The sequence below is a fragment of the Hemitrygon akajei genome, unplaced genomic scaffold (assembly GCF_048418815.1).
Source record: "Hemitrygon akajei unplaced genomic scaffold, sHemAka1.3 Scf000033, whole genome shotgun sequence".
NCBI lineage: Eukaryota > Metazoa > Chordata > Chondrichthyes > Myliobatiformes > Dasyatidae > Hemitrygon > Hemitrygon akajei.
In genome coordinates, this window is record NW_027331919.1 from 7,003,390 (window position 1) to 7,026,587 (window position 23,198).

General features: G+C 47.0%; 1 protein-coding gene across 1 annotated transcript; it reads right to left on the reverse strand.

The window, feature by feature from the left end:
• Positions 1-3,580: 3,580 nt before the first annotated feature.
• On the reverse strand, positions 3,581-18,090 carry LOC140719853 (killer cell lectin-like receptor subfamily B member 1B allele B). The gene is made up of 8 exons (XM_073034773.1): positions 18,005-18,090; positions 16,105-16,173; positions 12,100-12,219; positions 7,711-7,827; positions 6,984-7,061; positions 6,031-6,173; positions 4,819-4,883; positions 3,581-4,514 (listed from the first exon to the last, which is right to left on the reverse strand). Exons 1-8 carry the CDS (start codon positions 18,069-18,071, stop codon positions 4,346-4,348), a joined length of 828 nt encoding a protein of 275 aa, XP_072890874.1. The 5' UTR covers positions 18,072-18,090; the 3' UTR covers positions 3,581-4,345.
• Positions 18,091-23,198: the final 5,108 nt, after the last annotated feature.

Consider the following 23,198-nt stretch of genomic DNA (forward strand, 5'->3'; position numbering starts at 1 on the left):
TGGGCTCACTAGCGCGCGGCCTGAGCAGCAATCCTGAGATCAATACTCCGGACATCCCGCCCATTAACTCAGAACCTAACTCGCTGTACTCCCTCCTCATACGTCCTATTCATGGCATTGATACCCACAAGGATCACCATTTGACTTGTTCTGCTCTGGGCCTTGGCCCATCTGGACAATAGCAATGCTTACGTCAAGCTGCGGTTTCTTGGCAACAGCTCAGCGTTCAGCACAGTCATTTCCTCAGTTCTAATCAACAAGCTCCAAATCCTGGGCCGTTGCATCTCCCTCTGCAAAATAATGTTTAACATCCTCATCGTTAAACCACAGTCCGTGCAGATCGGTCATAACATTTCCCATCTACAGGTAGTGTTGAATTAGCAGAGAGGCTGCAGGTCTTATACAGAGAGGGAAAATGGGAAAAGTAAGGGCAGATGGAATACTGTGCCTGGAAGTGTATGGTCATGCAAATTACTAGAAGAAATAAAAGTATAGACTATTTTCTGAAAGAAAATCAACAATCTACGGCGCAAAGTGATTTGGAAGTCCTGGTGGAGTCTCGCAATGTTAATTTACAGGGGGAGTCGGTAGTGAGGAAGGCAAATGCAATTTTCGCATTCATTTCCACATGACAAGAAAAGAAGAGTGAAGATTTATTTTTGAAGTTTTACAAGGCACTGCAGAGGGTTCATGTGTGGCATTCTGAGCAACGTTGGTGCCCTTATATAAAATGGATTTGCTGAAATTGGAAATCACACGAGCAGAAGACATATGCTAAACCTTAGGCTATTTCGCCCATCGAAACTGCTTTGCTATTTCGTTCATGGCTGATCCCGGATCCCACTTAATCCCATACACCTGCCTTCTCGCAGTATAATTAGATGCGCTGACCAATCAGAAAACTGTCAAATGGTTTTTGGCAGAGCACTCCGCCTATTCGCTTCTCTATGGCTACATATCCCCTCTTTGCTTCTATTCTAACATGTCGCCCCGCAATTCTGAGTATGCGCCTTCTAGTTCTGGAGATTCCCGCCACAGGATACATCCTCTCCATATCCACCCTCTCTAGTCCTTTCAACCTTCGGTAGTCTCAACAACATCATCACGTATTCTTCTAAATGCCAGTGAGTAAAGGCCCAAAGTTGCCGAACGCTCCTCATAGGTTAACCCCTTCATTTCCAGAACTATCCTCGTGAACCTCGTCTGGACTCTCTACGCCGACAACACCTCCTTTCTGAGATGTGAGGCCCAAATCTGTTGCCAATGTTCCAAGTGCGGCCTTGTTGTTGCCATATAAACCCTCCATCTATTTCTCCTTGTTTTTCTTTTCATTCGCTTCTCCTTGAAGTAAATGACAGCATTGCATTTGCCTTCTTACCCCAGATTCAACCAATAAATTAAACTTTTTGGAGTCTCGCACAAGGGATTCTAAGTCCCTCTGCACTTTTGATGTTTGAAAATTCTCCACAATTGCATAGTATTCTGCCCGATTGCTCCTTTTCCCAAAAGGCATGATCATACATTTCACAACACCCTATTCCATACGGCACTTTCTTCCCATTATTCTAATTTGTCTAAGTCCTGTTGCAATCACATTGTTTCCGCAGTACTACCTACCCCTTCACCTATCTTTGTATCATCCGCAAATTTTGCCAGAAAACCATCCAAAACATTATCCAAATAATTGTCAAACAATAGGAAAATAGTGGTTCGAATACTGACAGCTGAGGAACACCACTAGTCACCGGCAGGTAACCAGAAAAGGCCGCTGTTATTCCCTCTCGCTGATTCCTGCCTGCAGCTTTTCCTCTATCCATGGCAGTATTCTTCCCGGAAGGCCACAGGATCTTGTCTCCTAAAGGAGCCTCTTGTGTGACACCTCATTAAACTCCTTCTGAATTTCCAAGAAACAGGGAAACCTAAGTTACAGGGAAAGGCTGAAAAAAATAAGTCTTTATTCTTTGGAGCGGAGAAGGATGAGGGCAGACTTGATAGAGGTATTTAAGATTATGAGGGGACCAGATCGAGTTGACGTGGATAGGCTTTTTCCATTGAGAGTAGTGGAGATTCAAATAAGAGGATGTGATTTAAGAGTAAAGGGAGCAAAATTTTAAGGGTAACACGAGGGGGAATTTCTTTTCTCAGACAGTGGTAGCTGCGTGGAACGAGTTTCCAGTCGAACTGGTAGAGTCTGGTTCGGTATTGTCATTTAAAGTAAAATTGGATAGGTATATGTGCAGGAAAGGAATGGAGGGTTATGAGCTGAGTGCGGGCAAGTGGGACTAGGTGAGTGTAACCATGAGCGAGAAGGCCGAGATAGCCTGTTTCAGTACTGTAATTGTTATATGGTTTTAACAGAAACGTAATGTTTAAGAAGCTTCAAGTGTAAGGAGAGAAAGTTGACAATGATTTTAAAAGCACAATGAGTATAAACGCACTTTATATGAAAGTCCGTAGTTATCCAAATAAGGTCAGTGAACTTGTGGCACAAATCAGTACAAATTAGAATGATTCAGTGGCCATTATAGAGACGTGACCGTAGGTTCGTGAGGATTGCAAATTAAATATCTAAATATATCAGGTAATGCAGAGCGATAGGCAGAAGGTCAACGTGGTCGGCTAGCGTTCTTCATTTTGGATGAGATCAGGGCGGTTGTGAGAGATAATATAATTAGTGGGAAAACTATCACTGGTGTGAGCTGTCAATTGATCAGCGAATAATATCATTACAGTGTCATAGGCAGGACACAGAGGAGTATCTGAAACTTGCAAGAATGGAACAGCAGTTTTCATGTGGGCTTCAAATTGCACAATCAATTGGTTTGAGGCTACGTTGAGGAGGAAATCACAGACTGCAGCCGTGATGGCTTTCCGGAACAGCATGCTGGTTAACCAATAAGGGAACGTGCATCCAAGTTCGGCACTCCCATTCCCCGGAGTATGGAGAGTGTTACTTTCCATTTGAGACTCAGACTGACAATGATTGCCAACGACATTCCTCAGTGGAATGTCTGTAGTTAAAAGACTCGTGTTGAACACTCAGTGCTCAACCGTAGGAGCTTCGTTTCCTCTTTGCATTTATTTACTCTCGTCTTGGTTATTTGTAATCTGAGTCTGAGTGTATTCCAGACCTGACTCTACACGTACCTTCACCACCGTCCATAACTCTCTTTTTACTGAAGGGATTACAACGTCAGGAGTTTGAGGAGATGTGGTCTGTCATTGAAAACTCGCGAGTTTCTCCGGATGTACGGCGGAGAGCATTCTGGTTTGTCGCATCGCCGCCTGGTGTGGAGGCTGCAACGCAGAGGGTCGCTAGAGGGTGAAGAGGGTTGTAGACTCAGCCAGCCCCATCGCGGGAAAAGCGCTCCGCTCCAACGAGGACATCTTCAAGAGGTACCGCATCCATTACTGAGGACCGTCACCACCCGGGAAATGCCCTGTCATCATTCGTACCATCGGGGAGGAGGTACAGGAGCCTGGCGTCCCGCACTCAACCATTTGAAACAAGTTACTTCCCTTCTACCATCAGATTCCTTAACGCTTTCCGAATCCATGAGCACACTCGATATACCTCTTATTTTAATTTTTGGAACTTACATTAAGTTTACATCTTTGCCCAGTACTGATTGTACAAATGATCAACTCTCGGGTGGTATAAGTCACAGACAATAAATCAGATGATGATTCTGGTGGCAAACACGCGATACAGATATACAGGACATGTGGCACGCTGGTCTTCACTGAGTACAGGAGATGCGAGGTCACAGTGCAGTTGTACAAGGTATTGGTGAGACCACACGTGGAATACTGTGTTCGGTTCTGGTCGTCCTGCTGTAGGAAAGATGAGCTGGAAAGAGTGCAGAGGGAGATTTACGAGGATGTTGTCGGGATTCGAGTGGATGAGTTGTGGACACCGGGCTGGCATGAGGAGTTTATTCTTTGGGGATCACGGGTGACATTATAGAGGTGTATAAAACCCCGAGGGGCATAGATAGAGTGAATGCACACAGTCTTTTACCCCGGGATGGGTGATCTGTGAACCAGAGTGCACAGGAGTGAGGGGAGAGTGGGTGGAGAGGAGGGAGTGAGACAACAGAGAAGGAGGGGTGGAGAACGGTGCAGGGAGGGTAGAAGTGTGGGAAAGATGGCGAGAAAGAAGGAGATCGATGGGGAAAGAGGAACGTAGGAGAGTGTTGCGGGAAGGGATCATGAGTAGTGAGAGTGAGGAAGAGGGGGCACAGTGGATGAAGAGGGAATGTGAGGATGAGCTGGATAAGAGAGGAGAAAATAGACCGAGAAGGAAAACGGATTGTAATGTGATTCAATTTGGTCCTTGGGACTGTTAACAGAGATTCCGGATCTTTTCTGGAATATCCGTGAACAAATCTGCACGCTTCTCGCAGATGAAACGGTATTGATGTTTACAGTGGTGCATCCATCCGTCCGAGTCGCAGTTACCGCAGGCGGACATTCCAGTGTTATCCCTGTACATAACACTAGAAGCCTCTTTCCTATCAAAGAAGGTTGAACAATTCAAACAACGTCAAAACAGCTCCAGGAGGACACCCAAGACCGTCACCAAACTAATCCCAATGCATCGCACTTTCCACACAGCCCCGTGTCGGTACCCAAACAAATCCCCATGATTACTCTCTCGCTGCAGATCGTATCACTGCCCCGCACTCTCTCCGACAGCCCTGTGACAGAATCTAATCTACGATCGTGATCCCCTCACTTGCCAAACCACGGTGTGTCTCCAAACTAATCATCCTGACCCGGTCCCACGTCACAATCCAGTAAGAATCCGAATCTCACCCGTTTTCGCATTTTCCAATCCAGTATGTTCTGAATGGATGGACGAGAGAGTTGGGAACGACATTCTGCGAAATTAAATTCTTTAGTTAATGGTAAGAAGGAGCCTCTCTTAATGCCGGAACCTGAAAGTGTGATGTATGTTGTATGAGAGAAGGAGCTTCACTTTGGCTGATACGGGGAGTGTGTGATGAGACGGTGCGGAGGGAGATTCACTCTGTGTCTGACCCCGGGAGTGTGTGATGGGACGGTGTGGAGGGAGATTCACTCTGTGTCTGACCCCGGGAGTGTGTGATGGGACGATGTGGAGGGAAGTTCACTCTGTATCTGACCCCGGGAGTGTGTGATGGGACGGTGAGGAGGGAGATTCACTCTGTGTCTGACCCCGGGAGTGTGCGATGGGACGGTGTGGAGGGAGATTCACTCTGTGTCTGACCCCGGGAGTGTGTGATGAGACGGTGCGGAGGGAGATTCACTCTGTTTCTGACCCCGGGAGTGTGAGATGGGACGGTGTGGAGGGAGCTTCTTTCTGTGTCTGACCACAGGAGAGTGTGACGGGACGGCGTGGAGGGAAATTCACTTTGTTTCTGACCCCGGGAGTGTGAGATTCGACGGTGTGGAGGGAGCCTCTTTCTGTGTCTGACCTCAGGAGAGTGTGACGGGACGGCGTGGAGGGAAATTCACAGTGTTTCTGACCCCGGGAGTGTGTGATGGGACGGTGTGGAGGGAGATTCACTCTGTGTCTGACCCCTGGAGTGTGTGATGGTACGGGTGTGGAGGGAGATTCACTCTGTGTCTGACACAGGGAATGTGTGATGGGACGGTGTGGAGGGAGATTCACTCTGTGTCTGACCCCTGGAGTGTGTGATGGTACGGTGTGGAGGGAGATTCACTCTGTGTCTGACACAGGGAATGTGTGATGGGACGGTGTGGAGGGAGATTCACTCTGTGTCTGACCCCAGGAGTGTGTGATGAGACTGTGTGGAGGGAGCTTCTCTCTGCGTCTGATCCCGGGAGTGTGTGATGGGACGGTGTGGAGGGAGATTCACTCTGTGTCTGACCCCTGGAGTGTGTGATGGTACGGTGTGCAGGGAGATTCACTCTGTGTCTAACCCCAGGAGTGTGATGGGACGGCGTGGAGGGAGATTCAGTCTGTGTTTGACCCCGGGAATTTATGATTGTTGCGGATATCGTTTCTCGCAGTGTGACACGTACCTTCTCTTCTTCTGAATTTATTTCCAGCAACATTGCTTCAAAGTTCGAACAATTTTTATTCGCTTCGTCGTAAGATGCTTCCAACGTGGATATGAAATAACAGCGGTCTTCATTTCTGATCCAATCCTGGGAACACGCTTGCTCTGGAAATCAGGAACAAGTACAGTGAATTCCCAGCACAACGTCCCATCACAAACTCCCCCGGTCAGGTGTAGAGTGAAACTCCCTCCACACCATTTCATGACAAACTCCAGTGGCCAACCACTGTGCGAAGCTCACTTTACACTCTCAGGTTACTCATACAATGGGTCAATCACAGAGCGGCGCTCGGTTCGTCCATGCTGTCACAACCACACTATGTCAAACTCAGAGAGAAGCCCGCGCTGCGCCATCTAATCGCTCAATCAGTCTCAGACTCATAGTCAAGTTATCTGCGCCGCGTCCCATCACACACACCCGGGGTCAGACACCAGGTGTCGCTCCCTCCGCACCGTCCCATCACACACTCCCGGGGTCAGACATAGAGTGAAGCTCGCTCCACGCAGTCCCATCACAAACTCCGGAGGTCAGACACAGAGTGAATCTCCCTCCACACCGTCCCATCAAACACTCTGGAGGTCAGTCACAGATTTAATCTCCCTCCACACTCCCTGGTTCAGACACAGAGGGTAGCTCCCTCCACACCGTCCCATCACACATTCCCGGAGTCAGACACAGAGTGGAGGAGTGGAGTGCGCTCCCGCCCCCCCCCTCTCTCTCTCTCTCTCTCTCTCTCTCTCTCTCTCTCTCTCTCTCTCTCTCTCTCTCTCTCTCTCTCTCTCTCTCTCTCTCTCTCTCTCTCTCTCTCTCTCCTCTCTCTCTCTCTCTCTCTCTCCTCTCCTCTCTCTCTCTCTCTCTCTCTCTCTCTCTCCACCCTGTGATGCCGAGACTGGTAGGAGTCCGTGTTGCCTCACCTCTGTTGCTGGTCAGGAATTGGCAAAGTATCTGGTAGTTTTGGTCGCAGGTGATTTGAAACCGACGAATCTGTAATACTGAGAGAGATGGTGAACGACGTTTAGCTTTAACAGTGACGTGTGAGACATTGTCACGGTGCCGCGCGGTCACGGTAAGTGGTGTGTCATTGTCACCGTGCTGTACGGTTAATGTTGAGGAGCGTGTAGGTGTCACAGTGAGTGGTGACACAGTGTCACTTTCAAGGGCGTGTCGGTGTCACTGTGAGGTGTGTTCGGCTGTCACCTTGTGGAGTGTATCGGTCATAGGGTCAGGGACGTGTCGATGTCACTGTGAGGTGTGTTCCGGTGTCACCTTGAGGAGTTTATCAGTCACAGGGTCATGGGTATGTCGATGTTGCAATGAGGGGTGCGTTGCTCTCTCTGTGAGTGTCATGTCTGTGTCACGGTGAGGGTTGTGTTCGTGTCCCGTTTAGGAGTGTATCTGTGTCGCGTACGGGGGCGTGTCAGCGCTACGGTGAAGGTATTGTTGGTGTTATTGTGAATGGCATGTCGGTTTCACTGTGAGACTGGATTGTGTTACGGTAAAGGTAGTGTTATTGTCACGGTTAACCGGTGTGTCGGTGTCACGGTGAGGTGTGTGTCGGTGTCACTGTGAGGTTTTATGCTTACTCTTCATTCCACTCTGTTAGTTTACGTTCTGGCTCTATCCAGAGCCTTTTCGACTCACCATAGATCGAGAGCCCGGCCACTATCGCGACGAGGACGGACGCAATCAGGCAGAGCAGGCAAATCTTATGGTACGGTTTATTTTCGCTCTTCTCTTTCGACTCCTGTTTATGCGAACCTGTAGAGAGAATATTCAGCCTGTGCGTGGATTCAGCCGTGAACCCCAGTGTTGCTCCCACCCACCCACCATCCGCGCTCTCTCCTTCCACCACGATCACCCCTCCCTCTCTCAATCTCATCGACTTTCTGCCGTCATCGCCGAGAGTCCAAATTCCTTGACTTGGCAAAGGCTGACAGGTTTCCGACGGATTCCAGAGATCAGTCAGATCTCACCTGAGCCTCCTCCGCTCCAGAGGAAGCGACCCAGGTGTCCGACCTCTCGTTGTAACACTTGCCATCGAATCCCGGCAGAGTCCCGTTGGAGGCTCCCCAACGCCCTGACATCCTTCCGATAATGGGGTGACCAGAACTGTATACAATACGCCTGATTTAGCTTAACTAATGATTTTTATAAAGTTGCAACATTCTGACATTTGTACTCAATGCTCCGACTAATAAAGGGAAGAATGCCACAGAACTTCTTAACCATCCCAACAAACTGTGCAGCCCCGTTCAGGGAGCTGTGAACACGGACCCCAGGATCCTCTGCTCATCAACACTGTTGAGAATCGTGTCTTTGATAGGGTGCTATCTCTTCATTTGAACTACCAATGCGCATCATTTAACGTCCGTCAGTGTTAAACTCCACCTGCCAGTTCCTCAAACCCTATCTGAAACTGATCCAGACTGAATTATTTCCCAGTCGTCAATGCTGCCCACAACACGAACTATCTTCGTATCATCGGCAAACCTACTAACACCCTACTGACAGTCAGGAGAGGGAAGGGCAAGAAGCAGGTATTAGAGAGTACCCCAGTGGCTGTGCCCACTAACAATAAGTATTCCTGCCTCAATACTGTTGGCTGGGGACGGCTACCTGGAGGAAGTAACAGTGGTCGCGCCTCTGTAACAGAGTCTGGTCCTGGGGCTCGGATGTGTAAGGAAAGGAGGAGGAATGCAGCAGCGATAGGGAACTCTGTAGGTGGGGGGGGGGGTCAGATAGACGCAGAAAGAAACGCGAACCGTAGTTTGCCTCCCAGGTACCAGTGTCCGGGATGTATCTGATCACGTCCACGATATCTTGTAGTGGAAAGGAGAACAGCCACAGATCGTGGTACATATTGCTACCAACGACATGGGTAGGAAAAGGACGGAGGTCCTAAAAAATACTACAGGGAGTTAGGAAAACAGTTGAGAAGCAGAAACTCAAAGGTAGTAATCTCGGAGTTAATGCCTGTGCCACGTGACGGTAAGGATAGGGATAGAATGAGGTAGAGTATAAATGTGTGGCTGAGGGATTGGAACAGTGGGCAGGGATTCAGATTTCTGGATCATTAGGACCCACTCTGGGACAGGTGTGATCTGCACAAAAAGGATGTGTTGAAATTGAATCCGAAGAGGACCAATATCCTGGCGGGAAGGTTATCTAAAGCTACTGGGGAGAGTTTAAACTGGAATTTCTGGGGGTTTGGAACCGAACTGTAGTGACAGAGGAAAGGGAGGTTGGCTCACAAATAGGGAAAGCTTGTAGACAGTGCGAAACGAAGCATAGGCAGGTGATAGAGTAGGGTCCCGCTCTGCCCGATGGTTTGAGATGTGTCTATTTTAATTCGAACAGTATCATGAATAAAGCGGATGTGCTTAGAGCGTGGATTAGCACTTGGAGGTATGATGTTGTGGCCATTACAGAAATTTGGGTGGCTCGGGGTCAGGAATGGCAACTTCAGATGTCGGGCTTTAGATGTTCCAGAAAGGATTGGGAGGAAGGAAACAAGGTGGGGGCGTGACAGTGTTGATCATGGATATTGTGACGTCTGCATAAAAGGTGGACGACATGGAAGGGTTGTCTACGGAGTCTCTGTGGGTGTAAGGTAGGAATAAGCAGAGGTCAATAACTCTACTGGGTGATTTTTCACAAACCATTCAATAGTAACAGGGACATCGAGGAGCAGAGTGGGAGACAGATTCTGGAAAGGAGTAATAACAAAAGGGTTGCTGTGGTATGAGATTTTTCTTTCCCAACTATTGTAGGAAACTCCCTAGTGTGAGGGTGTTTAGATGGGGTAGAATTTGCGAGGTGTGTTCAAGAATGATTCTTGACATAATATGTAGATAATCCTACAAGAGGAGAGGCTGTACCTGATCTGGTATTTGGAAATAAACCTGGCCAGGTGTCAGGTCTCTCAGTGGGAGAGCATTTTGGAGATACTGATCACAATTCTATCTCTTTTACCATAGCATTGGAGAGGGATAGGCACAGACCAGTTAGGGAAACTTTTAATTCGAGTAATGGCCAATATCAGGCTATCAGGCAGGAATTTAGAAGTTTGAATTGGAAGCAAATGTTCGCAGGGAAACGTAAGCAAGAAATGTGGCAATGTTAAGGGGATATATTTGCGGGAGTTTTTGAGTAGGTACGTTTCACTGAGACATGGAAATAACGGTAGGGTACAGGGACCGTGGTGTGCAAAGGATGTTGTAAATCACGCCAGAAGAAAAGAAGACTGTGCGAAATTTTCAAAAACTTGGTAATTATATGAATCTAGATGATTATAAGGCGAGCAAGAAGGAGCTTACGAAAGAAATTAGGAGCGCCAGAAGTAGCCATGTGAAGGACTTGGAGGACAGTATTAAGGAAAACCCCAAGGGCTTTCTATAAATATGTTGAGAGCAAGCGGATGAGAAGTGAGAGAATAGGACAAATCAAGTGTGACGATGAAAATGTGTGCATGGAACCGGAGGTAACAGCGGAGGTACTGAATGAACATTTGCTTCTGTATTGACTACGGAAAATGATCTTGGAGATTGTACGGATGACTTGCAGTGGATCGAAAAGCTTAAGGATGTAAAAAAATAAGGAAGAGGATGTGCTGGAGCTTTTGGAAAGCATGGAGTTGGATAAGTCACCTGGACCGAACGTAACTTACCCCAGGCTACTGTGGGAAGCGAGGTAGGAGATTGCTGAGCCTCTGGCAATGGCCTTTACATCATCCATGAGGACGGGAGAGGTTCCGGAGGATTGGAGGGTTGCGGATGTTGGTCCCTCATTGGGGAAATGGAGTAGGGATAGCCCAAGATAGGGATAGGACCAGTGAGTCTTACTACTGTGGTTGTTAAGTTGATGGAGAAGATCCTGGGAGGCAGGATTTATGTTCATTTGGATAGGCATGACACGTTTAGAAATAGTCAGCATGACTTTGTCAAAGGTTGGTCGTGCCTTACGAGCCTGATAGAATTTTCTGAGGAAGTGACTAAGCATATTGATGAAGGTGGAGCAGGAGATGTAGCATACATGGAGTTTAGCGAGGAATTTGGTAAGGTACCCCATGCAAGGCTTATTGAGAAAGAAAGGAGGAATGGGATCCAAGGCGATATTGCTTTGTGGATCCAGAACTGGCTTGATCACAGAAGGCAAAGCGTGGCTGTAGACGGGTCAAATTCTGCATGGAGGTCGGTGACCAGTGGCGTGCCTCAGGGATCTGTTCTGGGACACCTACTCTTCGTGTTTTTTATAAATAACCTGGATGATGAAGTGAAGGGATGCGTTGGTAAATTTGCTGAGGATCAGACATATCAGACATATCTTGAGGTCCGAGTTAATAGGACACTCAGAGCTGCAACGGATGTTGACTCTGTGAATCAAAAGGCATGTGGTGCTTTGGCCTTCCTCAATCGTGGAATTGAATTTAGGAGCCAAGAGGAAATGCTTCAACCATATATTGTTCCAACCCCACATGGCATGCCCTATGTATCAGTGACATCAATTTCTGGGAACCGTTTTCCCAGAACTAAATACAGGAGTCGGAGGTCACTTTGCAGTTGTACAGGATGTAGGGTAGGCCGACTTTGGAGAATAGTGTTCAATTTTTGTCCACCTGCTCCAGGTGAAATGCCGCTGAGCAGCAAAGATTGCAGAGGGAGCTTTACGCATATATTGCTGAGAATCGAGGGACTGAGTTATGGAGATAAGTCAGGTAGGTTAGGATTTTATACCTTGGAGTTCATGGGTGACTTTACAGAGGTTTATAAAACCACGTGGGGCAAGACAATGAGAATGCGCAGACATTTTCTATAGACTTAGAGAATCGATGATCAGAGCGCACAGTTCTGAGGTGATAGCAGAAAGAGATTTAACTGCGGACCAGAGTCATATTATTTTTTAAGCAGACGGAGCTTCGTCTGTGGAACGAACTGCAAGAGGAAATGGTCGATGCTGATGCATTAGCACTTGTACACATGATCCTTTGTCACGTGTCCCCTTCAGATTGGCGTCATCAATGTGAACTCTGACCTGCCTGAGCAGTCAATGGCATTTCTCCTGGTCCCGACGCAACAGAAGGGTCATCATCCTTAGCGATGAGAAGTTCATTTTGGCGAAAGTTCAGCTGAGAGTAGGTGGGGTCCAGACAATCTAGGAGAGAAAGGAAGAGAATGTGAGAGAGAGACAAATGGATGGGCAAGTGACAGGTAGAGAATGGTGAGGCGGAGTGATTGACAGGGAGAACATTTGAGGAAGATGAGGAAGTGAGTAGAGAAAGACGTGGAGACTGAGCAGCAGATGGATGGATGGAGAGGGGAAATAGGTTGAGAGATGAAGGCGCTCGGCTGGAGAATGGGAGAGAATGGGGAGACAGAACGAGGAGAGGAATTCAACAGGCAGTGTGGACGGAGAAGAAGGAAAGGGACGGGTTGCACCTTAACAGGCGGGGGACCAGCATTCTGACAGGCAGGTTTGCCACTGCAACACGGGGCGATTAAACTAGTAAGTGGGGGGAGGGGAGGGTACGAACTCGAAATATAAGGATGCAGTTAAAGGGAAAGAGTGAAACAGAAAACTTAAGAAAAACAACAGAATTAAAGGGGAAGAAAGCTCAGGAAGGATTCGGAGCGTATGGCCAAGTGCAACAGGGATCGATGTGTGAAGTGAGGGAAGTGATGGATGAAAAGTATTATATATGAATGCACGAAGTATAAGAAATAAAGTGAATGAGCTTGAGCTCAGTTGGATATTGGCAAGTATGATGTTACAGGAATAACAGAGACATGGCTGCAAGAGCTCCATGACTGGGAAATGATTTTTCAAGCGAATACGTCCAATCGAAAGGACAGACAGGTGGGCAGAGGGGATGGGGAGGCTCTACTGGTGAGGAACAAAATTCAGTCCCTTGCGAGCGGTGACATAGAATCAGGAGATGTAGAGTCAGTATGGATAGAACTGAGAAATTGTAAGGGCAAATAGACCCAAATGTGAGTTATCAACAGGCCCACAAATAGTTGCCGGGATATAGGGTGCAAGTTGCATCAAGAGCTAAAATTAGCATGTCGCAAAGGTAATGCAAAATGCAGGTAGACTGGGAAAATAAGGTTGGCACTGGACCCCAAGAAAGGGAGTTTGTGTAGTGCGTCCGGGATGGATCATTAGAGCAGATTGTACTGGGGCCTACCAGGGAGAAGGCAATTGTGGATCTCGTGTTGTGTAATGAACCGGATTTGAGAAGGGAACTCGAGTTAAAGGAGCCATTAGGAGGCAGTGACCAGAATATGATAAGTATTCATCTACAATTTGAGAGGGAGTAGGGAAAATGGGATGTGTAAGTATTACATTTGAACAAAGGGGACCATGGAGCCATGAGGAAGGAACTAGCCAAAGTTGACTGGAAGGATACCCGAGCAGGGGTGACAGTGGAACAACAATGGCAGGAATTTCTGGAAATAATACAGAAGGTGCAGGATCAGTTCATTCCAAAGAGGTAGAAAGATTCTAAGGGGAGGAGGGGGCGACCGTGTCTAACAAGGGAAGTCAAGGACAGTATAAAAATAAAAGAGGAGAAATATAACAGAGCAAAGATGAGCGGAAAGCCAGAGGATTGGGAAACTTCTTAAGAAGCAACAGAAGATAACTAAAAAGGCAATACGGGGAGAAAAGATGAGGGACGAAGGTAAGCTAGCCAAGAATACCGAGAAGGATAGTAAAAACTTCTTCAGGTATGTGAAGAAGAAAAAAAAATAAGACCAAAGTTGGGCCCTTGAAGGCAGAAACGGGTGAATTTATTATGGGGAATCAGGAAATGGCAGACGAGCTGAACAGGTACTTTGGATTTGTCTTCACTAGGAAAGACACATACAATATCCCAGATGTAATAGTGGTCAGAGGACCTACGGCAACTGAGTAACTGACGGAAATCCACATTAGGCAGGAAATGGTTTTGGGTGGACTGTTGGGACTGAAGGCTGATAAATCCGGAGGGCATGATGGTCTGCATGCCAGGGTACTTAAAGAAGTGGCTCTAGAAAACGTCGAAGCATTGGTAATCATTTTCGAATGTTCTATAGATTCAGGATCAGGTCCTGAGGATTGGAGGGTAGCTAATGTTATCCAACTTTTTAAGAAATAAGGGAGAGAATAAACAAGAAATTAGCCTGACATCCGTGGCGGGAAAGTGCTGGAGTCAATTATAAAATATGAAATAGCGGCACATTGGATAGCAGTGATAGTATCGGTTCGAGTCATCGTGGAGTTACGAAGGGGAAATCATGCTTGATTAATTTCTGGAATTTTTTGATGATGTAACTATGAAAATGGACAAGGAGAGCCAATGCATGTAGTGCACCTGGACTTTCAGAAAACCTTTGATGAGGTCCCACATTGGGGAATAGTGGTCAAAATTAGAGCACATGGTTTAGGGAGTAGGTTCTAACGTGGATAGAAATTCGTTTGGCAGACAGGAAACAAATAGTAGGAATTAACGGGTCCTTTTCAGAACGGCAGGTAGTGATTAGTGGGGTTCCTGAAGGCTCGGTGCTGGGACCGCAAGTATATACAATATATATTAATGATTTAGGTGAAGGGATTAAAAGTAACATTAGGAAATTTGCAGATGACACAAAGTAGGGTGACAGTGTGAAATATGAGGAGAATTTTAGGAGAATTCAGGGTGAGTTAGATTGGTTGGGTGAATGGGCAGATACATGGCAGAAGAAGTTTAATGTGGATAATTGTGAGGTTATCCACTTCGGTGGCAAGAACAGAAAGGCAGATTACTATCTGAATGGTGCCAAGTTCGGAAAAGGGGAAATACAACGAGATCTCGGTGCTCTTTCATATCAGTCGCTGATAGCAAGCATGCAGGTACAGCAGGCAGTGAAGAAAGCTAATGGCATGCTGGCCTTCATAACAAATGGAGTTGAGTATAGGGAGAAAGAGATCCTTCTGCAGTTATACAGGGCCCTGGTGAAACCACACCTGGAGTATTGTGTTTAGTTTTGGTCTCCAAATTTGAGGAAGGACTTTCTTGCTTTTGAACCAGTGCAGCGCAGGTTCACGAGGTTTATTCCCTGGAAGGGTGTCTGTCATATGTTGAAAGATTGGAGCAACTGGGATTGTATACAGTGGAATTTAGAAGGATGAGAGTGGATCTAATTAAAACATGTAAGATATTTAAGGGATTGGACACGCTAGAGGCAGGAAACATGTCCCCGATGTTGGGTGAGTCCAGAACCAGAGGCCACAGTTTAAGACTAAGGGGTAGGCCATGTAGAACTGTGTTGAGGAAAAGTTTCTTCAGCCATAGAGTTGTGGATCTATGGAATGCTCTGCCTCAAAAGGCAGTGGAGTCCAATTCTCTGCATGCTTTCAAGAAAGAGTTATACAGCGGAGTCAAGGGATATGGGGAGAAGGCAGGAACGGGGTACTGATTGTGGATGATCAGCCATGATCACAGTGAATGCCGTTGCTGGCTTGAAGAACTGAAGGGCTACTCCTGCACCTATTGTTTATTGTCTATTGTCTATTGCGGACAGGAGTCGTATGACCATGTTGCAGTTGTACAGGACATCGGTGACGCCGATACACGTGGAGTACGGTGTTCAGTGTTGGTCGTCCTGTTCCCGGAAAGATGCCATAGAATTGGAAATGAGTGCTCGGGGAGATTTACGACGACGTTGCCGGGACTCCATGGACTGAGTTAGGGAAAGCGGTTGGGTTGATTGCGACTTGATTCCTCGTAGCGCAGGGGTGACCTTTCAGCGGTATATAAAGACAGGAGGAGCACAGACTTAGTGAATGGGCGTAATTATTTCCCGGAGACTTGGAGAATCGAGAGCGCACAGGTATAAGGAGAGAGAGGCGAAAATATTCAACTGGTGAGACGATTGACAACCGTTTGTTACCCAGATGGTGGTCAGTCTGTGGATCGAGCTGCCAGAGAATTGGTGGACACGAATACATTACACACTTGGCCATTTGGGAGTATGACATGTGAGTCCTCCAGAATGACGTTGTTGATGCATCACTGACCTGCCTGTGCATTGGTGAGGCGTTCGACTTTCCGAATGTTCAGCTCGGTGTAGGTGGAGGTCAGATGGTCTGCAAGAACGATATAGACAAGTATGAGATAGTGCAATAAAAAATCGGGGTCAGTGAGGTGTCGAGGGAAGCGAAGAGAGCACAGAGACGTGGGGAGAGAGTGTTGGCGACAGCGAAAGTGATGAAGGGGGAGAGGCAAGAGAGGGAAGCGAGACAGGGAGTACAACGACAGAGAGAGTGAAATGGATGGATTTAGTTGTTGAGAGGGGGTGACAAGAGTGGCGATGGGTGGAAAAATGGAGCAGAATTGGGGAAATAGAACGAGGAGACATAGCAGAGAAAGAGTGTAAAGTGAGGTAGTCAGTGCAGAGAGTAGGATTGAGAGACGAGTCAGAGGGGTGAGAGAATAGAAAGTGAAGGGAGGAAATGTGCGGGAGAGAGGATGGAAGAGTCAAAAGGAGCAAGAGAGTGAGGGAAAGAGTGCAGAGGGAGAGCCAGAGTGGGAGTCCGGGGGAGGGTGACAAAGGGGAGAGGATTATGAAAGTGAGCAATGAGAGAGGGAAGAGTTAATGGGTAAAAAGGAGTAGAGAGATGTTGGGAGATAGTTAGAGAGCGGACAGAATAATCACGGGAGAGGGAGGAAAGAGAGGAGGGAAAGAGGGAGGGACTGGGAGACAGGGAATAGTGGGACAGATAGCATGAAAGACAGGGCAGGGAGAGAGAGGGTACGGCGGAGAGAGAGGTTCAAGGAGGGATAGAGAGGGGAGTGGGCGTTAGAGGGGAGCGAATGAGAGAGAGCAGAATGGGGGCAATAGCTAGAGCGTAAAGAGAGGGGGTGATGAGGGACAAGTGGCAGAGTGAGGACGGGAGGGGAGAGTTAATGCGATGGGAAAAGAGGGATAGAGGTGAGAAGAGGGGGAACAGAAGAATGTGTGTGAGAGGGAAAGGAGAGAGAAGGGGGAAGCGATAAGGTTTGTGCAGAGTGAGTGGGGCGGAGGAGATGCAAAATACGACAGGGAATTAAAATAAATTTTAGGGGGCTCCGTCATCACCACATCTCTCATTGCCCTCTCTAAACATCACCCTTCTCACGGTACTCATTATTCACCTGCCATCCCACAGCCCTCCCTCCTTTCGCCGTCTCAGCACTCCCCCCTCAGTAACCCTTCCACCCCACCATGACATTCCGTCCTCCCACATCACACTCTCTACACCCCACTCCACAACACTGCCCCCCATGACATTCCGTCCTCCCACATCACACTCTCTACACCCCACTCCACAACACTGTCCCCCATGATATTCCGTCCTCCCACATCACACTCTCTACACCCCACTCCACAATGCTGCCTCGATAATGCCCTCGTATGCCGGTCGCTCCACGCCACCCTTCCCAAAGCACGCCAGCGTCACTAACGCCCCCACCCCCTCACATTGCTCCCTCCTATTCGACTATCTTGTGCATTTCCTCTGAGATATTCTCCAACAGCGATTCATTAGGGTCAGCCGTACATTTGCCCTGAGGTTTCTCGACAGGAATGGACAAATTACAATACCACAGTCAAGGCCAACAACGATGAAACTGACTTCCATCTCTACGGACCCGGGGCACAGAGAGGGTCTAGGCTTTAGGCTCCACATACGATACATCAGGTTCAGAAATTGGCTGAGGCTCCCTCATCATCGACCCAGTCAAACACAGAGTGAATCTCCCTGTGCAGCGTCTCACAAGTCCTGGGCTTAGACACAGAGTGACGCTCCCTCCCCAATTTGCCATCACAAACCCCCAGGGTCAAACGCAGAGGGGGTTTTCATCCACACTATCCAACACACACTCTCGCAGCCAGACTCAACTTGAAACTCCCTCCCTCCGTCTTTCTGCCCCACTCACCTCGGGGAGGTGCCCCTGAGCCAGTATTTGTGCTTTTCTTATTCATGTAAGTCTCGCGGTCGTCCATCCTGTCGAGGATCCTCTGCGTATCTGAGCTCAGGAAGGAGAAGTAACCGTTGTCAGAGTAAGTCGGTTTTGACAAGGGAGTCTAACCGACACCAAAAAGCACAAGCTGAGCAGCTGAAAAAGAGAGGAAGCGAGAGCTGGGGTGGGAGAGGTACCGTGGAGAGGGAATGAGAGTGCGAGAGAATGGCCCGCAGACTTCAATAAAGCCTTTGACAAGGTCCCACATGGGAGGTTAGTTAAGAAGATTCATTTGCTAGGTATAGATGGTAAAGTAGTAAACTGGATTCGACATTGGCTCAATGGGAGAAACCAGAGATTGGTAGTGGATGATTTCTTCCCTGAATGGATCCCTGTGTCAAATGGTGTGTCACAGAGATCAGTGCTGGGTCCATTGTTATTTGTCATCTATATCATTGATCTGGATGATAATGAGGTAAATTGGATCAGCAAATTTGCTGATGATACAAAGATTGGAGGTGTAGTGGACAGTGAGGTAGGTTTTCAAAGCCTACAGAGGGATTTGGACCAGCTGGAGAAACGGACTGGAAAATGGCAGATGGAGTGTAATACAGACAAGTGTGAGGTGTTGCATTTTGGATGGGAAAATCAAGGTGGAACATACAAGGTAAAGGTAGGGCACTGAGGAGTGCTGTAGAATAGGGCGATCTGGGGATACAGATTCCACAGCTTTTTCCACTGAGGCCAGGAGAGCAAAAACAACAGAGGTCATGGGCTAAGGGTGAAGGGGGAAAAGTTTAAAGGGAATATTGGGGGGGGGGAGCTTCTTCACGCAGAGAGTGGTGAGAATGTTGAAAGAGCGGACAGATGATGTGGTAAATGCGGGCTAACTTTTAACATTGAAAACTTGGACAGGTACATGGATGAGAGGTGTATGGAGGGATACGGGCCAGGTGCCGGACCGTGGGCTAGGCAGATAAATGGTTCGCACAGTCAAGAAGGGCCAAAAGACCTGTTTCTGTATTGTAATGTTCTAAGGTTCTACATGGTCTAATTCTGCCCCTACAGCTTACGTTCTTATGATAAGTTTATTTTGTTTTGTTGTGGAAAAGCTAACTGATGTTGCTAAGCTTGACTATCTGAAGACTGAGGCCCCGAAGGCCACAGGATAAGATGTATACGCTGCTCCTCTTGTGCGAGCTAACAAAAGTTAACAAAGTTTCATTCCAAGAATGAGGTAATTTTAACTTTTCTCCAACACTGTCGTGGTAATGGAAGACCTGACTGCAGACGAGCAGTTCTAATTTTGTGCGCCGTCCGGAAGCATTCGTTGACTGGCTGATATCTAACAAGTACGTCTTGAAATCGCTCACTGAGTTTATTTGGCTGTTGGCTGTACCCTACCATAACTTTCCTGTCTCCTCAAAAACATCCCCTGAACATTTGCCAAATTTCTTCCGTACTTTTCCCTGAGAACATATGTTTCCAAATTGAGCATCCATGTTCCTGCCTGATAGTCTCATAATTGTCCTTACTCCAATTGGGTTCAGGTGTTCTGAAAGGTGTTCTGATCAGGTGTACTGTAAAAAAGAGATATGGTACTTGTTTACGGGATATCTGCATGGAGTTATGCATAGGTATGTTCCAATGAGAAGGGGAAAGGATGGTAGGGTACAGAAACCGTGGTCAACAAAGGCTGTTGGAAATGATGTCTAGAAGAAATGAAGGCCTTATGAAAAGTTCAAAAGACTAGTTGATGACAGAGATCTGGAAGATTATAAAGCTAGCAGGAAGGAGCTTCAGAAAGAAATTAGGAGAGCCGGAAGGGGACATAAGAAGCCCCTTTAGGTTAGGATTCAGGTGCACCGCAGCACACTCCATAAGTATGTGAAGAACAAGTGGATAAGACGTGACAGATTAGGACGAATCAAGTATGACAGTGGAAAAGTGTGGATAGAACCGGAGGAGACTGCAGAGGTACATAATGAATACTTTGCTTCAGAATTCACTAGGGCAAAGCATTCTGGTGTTTGTACGGGTGACTTAGAGCGGACTGAAAACCTTGAGTATGTACACAGTAATAAAGTCAAAATGCTGGAGTTTTAGAAAGCATCAAGTTGCAAAAGTCACTGCGAATGGAGGATCAGGCTACTGTGCGAGCCGAGCGAGGAGACACCTAAGCCTCTAGTGATGATGTTTCTATCATCAATGGGGACGGGTGAGGTTCCGCAGGATTGGAGGGTTGTGGATGTTGTTCCTTTATTCACGAAAGAGAGTAGAGATAGTCCAGGAAATTATAGACCAATGAGTCTTACTTCAGTGGTTGATACGTTGAGGGAGAAGTTCCTGAGAGGCAAGATTTGTGAACATTTGTAGAGGCATGATATGATTAGTAATAACCAGCATGGATATGCAAAGGCAGGTCGTGCCTTATGAGCCGGATTGCATTTTTTTTTTGAGGACGTGCCTGAACATGTTGATGAAGGTAGCACAGTAGATCTAGTTTCTAGTGATTTCAAGGATAATTTGATAACGTACCCATGGAAGGCTTATTGGGGAAGTAAGGGTGCATGGGACAGAAGGGGACTTTGCTTTCTGGATACAGAACTGGCTTGCCCACAGAAGGATTTAGATGGGTCATATTCTGCAAGGAGGCCGGTGAACAGTGGAGTTCCTCAGGGATCTATTCTGGGACGCTTACTCTTCGTGATTTTATAAATTACCTGGATGAAGATGTGAAGGTGTAGGTTCGTAAATTTGCGGACTATACATGGTTGGGTTTGTTAAGATACCCCCAATAATGAGGTCTGTCAGAGCTTATTACAGGAAAGTTCTCGGAATCAAAACTGGGCTGAGAAGTGGCAGATGGTGTTCAGCCAGGGTAAGTGAGAGGTTGTCCTTTTTTGTAGGTCACATATGATGGAACGATTCTCGGCAGTTTGGTGGCTCAGAGACATCATGGAGTTCGAGTCCATAGGACACTCAACGCTGCTGAGCAGGTTGTCTCTGTCCTTAAGAAAGCATACAGTGCATTGGACTTCATCAATCGTGAAGCTGAGTTTAGGAGCAGAGAGGTAATATTACAAATGATCAGACCCCACTTGGAATACGGTCCGCAGTTCTAGTCGCCTCACTACAGGAAGGATCTGGAAACGATAGAAAGGATGCAGAGGAGATTTACAAGGATGTTGACTTGATTGGGGAGCATTCTGTATCAGAATGGGTTTGGTGAATTCGTCCATTTTTCCTTGGAGAGGCGGAGGATGAGAGAGGACCTGATAAGGTGCATGAGATGGATAGCACGAGAGGGCACAGTTTTAAGCTGCTTAGAAGTGTGTACAGAGGGGATTGTCAGGGGTATTTTTATTTTTGTTCAGAGAGAGTGGTGAGTTCGCGGAATGCGCTGCCGGACAGGGTGGTGGAGCCCGATATGTCAGGCAGTTTTAACAGTCTCCTGGACAGGTACGTGGAGATCAGGGAAATAGGGAGCTATTGGTAAACCGAGGTAATTTGGAAGTCCATTCTGTGAAAGGGCTGGATGGTTCGGAGGTAAGGACATGTTTACACAGTTTGTCGGCCGAACGGCCTGTACTGTGATCTAGGCATTCTGTGTTTCTGTGTTTCTATGACCGCTGGACGGAGCGGTCTGAGGAGAGTGGATCCGAGGGTCACCTACGCTCGGGAGAGGTCGAAGGGAACAAATGGACGACACTGTGAGCTCCACCGTTGGAATATTAGACTGTTCCATGAGAACGTGCCCCTTTCTTATTTTTTATGTTGCTTTGCTAACCATATAGTCAAAATACAAATTTAAAACTCAATCGTTTACTCTCATATTGTGTACTGTTTTTAAACATCGTATAGCATCCACCGAAACGAGATTTCGTAAATTTCTCAGACAGGGGGCTACCATCACCCGGATGAAGCCGCGAGCTGAACGAATGAGTGCATTCCCACTATTTTTTATTTTCTTGTAAGCCCTTTCTTTAGCTTTTACAAGAGTTTTGAGTTCCCCTTTCGGCCAAAATTGAATGCTTCTTGAGTACTGAGAACTTCTTCATTTTTGGAATACACATGTTCTGCAACTTCCTCATCTTTTCCTAGAAACGAAAGGCATTGCTGCTGTTCTGACAATCCTTGCAGATATGGTTGCAGAAATGGCAGATGAGTTCAACCCGGTCAAATAGAAAGATATAGCACAGTATTAAAGGCAAGACAGTGTCAACGAGCAGAGGGATCTTACGGTGCGTGTATGCAACTCCATCAACGTGACTCCACAGTTTGCAGGCGATATGAGGATAGGTGGAGGGCAAGGTAGTTCTGACGAAGTAGAGAGGCTGCAGAAGGGCAAAGTAATGGCAGATGTTCTGCTGTGTTGAACGATGTATGGTCATGCACTTTGGGAGAAACTGTAAGGGTTGACTATTTTATAAATGGAGAGATATCACAAAAATCAGAGCTTCAAGGGGACTTGTGGGGGATTCCCTAATGGCTAATTTGCAGGTTGAACATAGAAATCTAAGCATTCCCGGCCACTCAGCCCACAATGTTGTGCCGATGATGTAACCTTCTCAGGTTGAGTCTGTGGTGAGGAGGACAAATGCATGTCAGCATTTCGACTCGAATATAAAAGGAAAGGTGAGATGCTGAGACTTTATAAAGCACTGGTGAGGCCTCACGTGGAGTATTGTGAACAGTTTTGGGCCTCTTATCTTAGAAAGATGGTGCTCAAAGTGGAGAGGGTTCAACCGAGGTTCACAAAAATGATTCCAAGATTGAAGGGCGTCATATGAGAAGAACTTGATATCTCTAGGCCTGTACTCAGTGGAATTTAGAAGAAAGAAGGTTGACCCAATTGAAATATATTGAGTATTTAAATGCCCTGTTCGAGTGGGTGTGGAGAGGATATTTTCTATGGTGGGGGAGTCGAAGATCAGAGGACAAAGGCTTAGAAGAGTGGCGCGTCCTTTAAGAACAGAAAGGAGGAGAAATTACTTTATCCATAGAGTGGTGAATCTGTGACTTTCTTTGTTACATGCGATCGTGGACGACAAAGCTTAATTTTATTTAAATATATTTATGGCAGAGGTTCTTGATTGGTCAGGGCTTGAAAGTATACTGGAAGAAGGCACGGGATTGAGGCTGAGAAGGAAATTGGATCAGCCACAAT